At 40.1% G+C, this 5,604-nt stretch overlaps 1 protein-coding gene across 1 annotated transcript; it reads right to left on the bottom strand.

Annotated features, from left to right (window-relative positions):
• Positions 1 to 2,467: 2,467 nt before the first annotated feature.
• Positions 2,468 to 3,837, bottom strand: CUNH17orf112 (chromosome unknown C17orf112 homolog). The gene is given in 4 exon segments (XM_023519227.1): positions 2,468 to 2,672; positions 3,092 to 3,098; positions 3,454 to 3,576; positions 3,684 to 3,837. Coding segments are annotated over 4 exon segments (489 nt in total).
• Between the last annotated feature and the right edge of the window lie 1,767 nt (positions 3,838 to 5,604).

The following is a 5,604-nucleotide window of genomic DNA, read 5'->3' as shown; positions in this document are numbered from 1 at the left end:
ATTTCAATTTGGCTATTAATTCTATTTATTTCTAATACTTTAAACTAAATTATGATAAATTCCAGGTGGGAATCTGAGAACCTTAGAGGAGAGAAAGGTTGAACTTTGTGGTCAGGTTGGGCTTTGGGTCTCTGATAGAGGAAGTTGAAATGACTGATTGCACAACTGATGTGGCAGTGATAAAACTATGATGAAATTAGTAAACTATACCTGGCAGAACACACTAAGAATCAGGAAGGAAAAGATGTGCAAAGTTGGTAGTAACAGTTGGAAGAGAATCTGGAGTATGGATGGGAGCCCCAGCAGCTTTACTCCAACAAGTTATGGAAGACACCAATCAAAGCGCATGCTCAGCCCAGGATCCCTGTTCTGGGATTACTGGTTCCACCCATTCACTCAACCATAGTGTTGGGCCAGAGAAAATATTTTTAAAAGATACGACCTTGAGCACACCATACCAACTCCATTCTTCCCTGCACTTTTGGCAAAATATTGAAAATGAATACCTCATATGATATGGGCAGCATTTCAGATCTTATCATCTCTCCAATGCTTTTGCAAATGAGAATAAGGAATATTTTAAATAGTTAAAATTAAATTCAGTTAATTAAACTAAACTGAGACCATGGAGAGTCAGGGCATAGAGTTACTCTTCTGAGCTACATGTGTTTGAGAAAAGAATGGATACTTTGAAGAGGGAAGGCACAGAGGAGAGAGAAAGCGGGAAAGAGGAAAAGAGAAAGGAAGAGGAGAGGGGAGGAGAGGAGGGGAGGGAAAATGAGGGGAGAGGAGGGGAAGGGAGAGGAGAGAAGGGAAGGGAAGGGAAGGGAAGGGAAGAGACAGAAAAGGCAGTAATATAAAACAAAGATAGAAAATAAACATGAAAAATCATGCATTTTTCATGTTTGGAGGAAAATGAGAAATTAAGTTCAATTTCTGCCATATCTTCAGTCCCTCATCCCAGTGTTTCCTAAACCCTTCTCCTAATTTCTACCTTTGGTTACTTCATTACACATTTGCATCCTTATATACATATATTTCTCCCCTATTTGCTTATTTTGCTTGGAACAAGATTTCATTATCTGGAATCAAAAAAGCTTTGGCTGAGAAAAAAGTATTGTGCAGAGAGAACGAAAATAGGGATGAACAAAGGAAAGCAAAACAACTGGAAGATGTTTGGGAAAGAAGAAATAAGAAAAGGAGAAATGAAGAAGACACTGGAGCCAGAAATTAAGGGACTAACCTAAAAAATGCTTAACGAGAAAAGTGTGGGGGGGTATACATAATTTTTTTTGTTTCTTTTTCTTTTTTTTTTTTTTTTTTGGAGACAAGAGTCTCAAGCTGTTGCCCTGAGTGGAGTGCTATGGTTTCATAGCTCACAATAACCCCCAGCTCTTGGGCTCAAACCATCCTGACTTCGTTTTTTCTATTTTTGGTGAGATGGGGTCCCACTTTTGCTCTGGTTAGTCTTGAACTTGTGAGCTTAAGCAATTCACCCACCTCGGCCTCCCAGAGTGCCAGTATTATAGACGTGAACCACCATGCCTGGCTATATATAAATCTTTGTAAAGATGATACCAGATTCACAAATGTGACTAAACAAGGCTGTAATGAATATATACTATGCACAATATCATCAGGCTAAAGGATTATGTCAATAGATACAGGGGATGCAGGGCATTGTCCAAATGGATTCATTTTGAAGTAATAATAAAGAACTTTTATTAACTGCAAACTCAGTAAGAATAAGCATATTATTTGTCTTACATTTTCACTCTATACTGTGTCTTCTGCAAATTTTTTGCGTAAGAAAGCATGTTTTTTCTACAATATCAGGGAATTCATGAGGACAAGAATAGGAGGGAAAGAGTTAAATGATTTATTACTCATTTGCTGTATGCTAGGAAAAAAAAAATTAATCAAATGAAAACATGGCAAACCCTGATGGAGAGGATCTTGCCATCCATGAGAAAAAAAAAGGATCAAAGCTGAAGGTACAGACATAGGATTTATTGGAACTTAAAACTTGAGAGTGAGAGGTGTTGGCAAAAGGGGTACCAGTTTAACTTTAGAGGAAGTCTAATTTTTTTTTTTTCTGAGACAGAGTCTCACTTTGTCACACTTGGTACAGTGCCCTGGCATCACAGATCACAGCAATGTCAAATTCTTGGGCCTCAGACCCTCAAGTAGCTGGAACTACAGGCACTCAGCTATTTTTAGAGATGGGATCTTACTCTGGCTCAGGCTGGTCTTGAACTCATGAGTTTAGTCAATCCAATCACCTTAGCATCCCAAATGCTGGGATTACAGGCACGAGCCACCATGCCCTGCAAGAGGAATTCTTGTTTAACAAATGCTTTGTCACCTTCCTTTGCATCATCTAAACTGGGAGAGCCATCTTGCATTTTGTTACATGGTGTCTAATGCATAGGTCTTTGATGGAGCAGCTTCTTGCTTTTCTCAGCCGTCATCCATGCATATCATCTTCATTAGTAGAGCCAACAATATTAAGTATCACTGGTAATTTCCAGAAGCTCCTCACAGAGGTGTACCTGTCCTTGTGGAAGACCCGGAACACCAACAATAAGACACTGACAGAAAGGGATGGGAGATCCAGTTCCAGACCATATATTATGGAGTGGGCAAGAGTCACAGTTAAGGGGTGCCCAGGTCTTCAGTGATGAAATCGTATCAAACAGCAATTGTAAAGGGAAAGAAAGGCCAGCAATGAAAGAGGCAAAGGAGAGAGTTTTAATCATGATGGTATCATGATTGGGGAAGAGTATGTTAAAAGGCGCTGTTCAGACCAAAGAATTAATTAATTTATTTATTTATTCATTTATTTATTTATTTATTTTCAGACAGAGTCTCACTATGTTGCCCTCAGTAGAGTGCAGTGGTGTCATAGCAGACAACAACCTTCAACTTTTGGGCTTAAGCAATTCTCTTGCTTCAGCCTCCCAAGTAGCTGGGACGGCAGGTGCCTGCCACAACACCCAACTATTTTTTTGTTGCAATTGTCACTGTTGTTTAGCAGGCTCAGGTGGGGTTCGAACCCGCCTGCATAAGTGTATGCGGTTGGTGCCCTAACTGCTGAGCTACGGGTACAGAGGCCATAACAAAGAAATTAAATTGTGAAGCTGTACTTGCACTCCTTGTGAAAGGTATGCCTATTTTTTAATGTAACTATAGCATAATGGATCTCTGCCTGACCAAACAGGTGACATTTATCCACCAAAATTCACCAGATCACTCTGCAACTATATCTATACTCATGTAACTCATGTATTCAATATATATCCATAGAAAGCACAATATATGTAAGACATTGTGTTGGGGACTGTGGGGAATTCATCATCCGTGTAACAGGAATTCTGCTTTCCAAGGAGAAATGAGCAAAGTTTTTAAAAGAGATGCATTCAAAGTAGTTTGAAATTTCCAGAAGAAGTCTGCTTATTCTATGTTTTGGGAAGAATTTACCCAAAGCAAATTTATTCCTAAAGAACAAAGAAGGCTATCTTTTACCATTACTAAGGAAAATTCTAGTGAGTATGACTGAGGGCTTCAAGCTCCTATCTGTACACAAGGAAGAGGGAAGGAAAGAATGGACAGGAGGTCAGAAAACAGTAGGGCAGAAATTAAAATCCTCATTTAAAAAAATCAAAAGAAAACATAGGGGAAGCATTTATTCTGCACACTTCACAACTAATTCACAGAGGAATCATGATTAGATTTGGCTAAAGGAGGGGAAGGCAGAATAGGGGGCAGAAGTAGATTCTGCCATGACCCTTGCTGAGCACGGCCTGGAGTTAGAAGCTGTGAGTGAGTTGTCCTCATTCTGGACAGAGTCCACAGCATTGCTGTCCTTCTTCCTGGGAATGTCCCCCAGCTGCTCCCACAGTGTTGCCTTGCAGTGCTGTGGCTGCAAAGCAGAGGAGTTGATGGCAGGGGGCAGATTGCTTTCCACATAGAAGACCAGATAGGACTCCTTTGAGGCTGTGGCAGCAACTCAGGGAGATGCTCCATTGGAACAGGCTCCACCTTAAACCCTTTAAGGCCAGCCAAGTGATTAATGTGCCAGCTTAAAGCCAAAGAAATTCTAAGCATTCTGCTCTAGAGAAGATTAAGTCAGTGGGAGACTCAAATAATGAAAGCCCTGAGGAACCATTCTAAAAATCAGAGAAAACTAAGAGAATAACTTAAAATAACATCTCTTTTACAGAAAAAGAAAAAAGAGAGAGAGGTTTGATAAATTTATATGACCTTTTACTGGATTGTAAACATGGTAGATACTAAAGAAACAGAAGAGGGAATGGTGCAGAGGAAAATAAAATATTAGATAGTTCTTAAGACTCTGCAGTGTTTGCCAACCCAAATCGCAGTGCAGACCAGATTGGTAAACTAGCTCCATTTCTTTGGGGGGGTCTCCAAAGTGTGAAGGAGGAGAAATGGGGAAGGAAGAAGTCCTGATTGGTAAGAAAAAGAAAGATTAAATGTCTAAAATTTGCTTTTTTGGTTTCTGAAATACCATCAGCAAATGCTTTAAAAGGGGGGTTAAGGAAAGAATATATATATATATATTATTCAGAAGAGGAATAGCTGAGACAATACCCAAATATTTAAGATCCCTACCCAATTTCTGAACTTATGGCATGCTGGTGTTCATGTCTCCGAGGCTCTGGAAATAGAAGTAGAAGTGGTCCCCAAGTCTCTGTCTCATAGGAGACATGAGGTCAGAGGGAAAGTCTGCCCCTCTATTTGGACTTTCCACTCTCCTGACACTGTTTCTGCCTTTTTATTTTTTCCCCTTTGTTGTTTCAACTTTTCTGACAGCTGCACAGAAATGTTAGATAACCACATGGCAGAGTGAGTTTCTGTTCCTCTGTTCTCCTCCTCCATGCTAAGCTCAGGATGCTGCCCACTACTCAATCATCTTGAAAGCAACCCTGCCATTCTCTTTTCTCCCTTTTGCCCTTAACGTGGGACTTGTCCCAAGCAGACCATGGATAATAGTCAACTGAAAGTTGACTTTCAGATGGAAAAACTGGGATAAATTGATGACCTGCCAATGATATTCTGATTCACTTTCAGGTTGTTGTATCAACCCAAATTGTTTGTCAGTATCTGCAACTTCAAGGTGATTCATAAAGGGTAATAGGAATACAAAAACAATTAGAACACAGGCAGTCCCACAGCCTGGTGTAGTGGGAAGAAAACAAGCTGTAAGCAGGAAAGAGTTCACCAGACTCTATGCTGTCATTATAACTGTCTTTCCTCTATATCCCCTTCTTTAAAATAGTGTCCTGCTGGCATGACAGGCCTAGCTAGACAGACATTTGTTCTGTGATAAGGCTCCATTCACTGTCCCAAAACTCAGATTCTCATCTCAAGGATGTGGTTGGTCTGCAGGACCAGATTATGTCTCAAACTTGTAAATTTAGAATGCCAGTCCTTGGAGCACTAGATTTAGCTCTGGAATCAACGCTAATGCTAAAGCAGAGCTAAGGGAAAGCTGACGTCGAGAGGAACCCAAAGTGAAATTATTGCAGAAAATGATGATATATGCGGAAATGAATTTAGCTATACCAAGTATACAGGGAGAAG

Source organism: Otolemur garnettii, unplaced genomic scaffold (genome assembly GCF_000181295.1).
Source record: "Otolemur garnettii isolate 467f Iridium unplaced genomic scaffold, OtoGar3 scaffold00162, whole genome shotgun sequence".
Classification (NCBI taxonomy): Eukaryota; Metazoa; Chordata; class Mammalia; order Primates; family Galagidae; genus Otolemur; species Otolemur garnettii.
The sequence above is the reverse complement of the archived record's forward strand: the minus strand, read 5'-3'. Positions and strand labels throughout refer to the sequence as shown.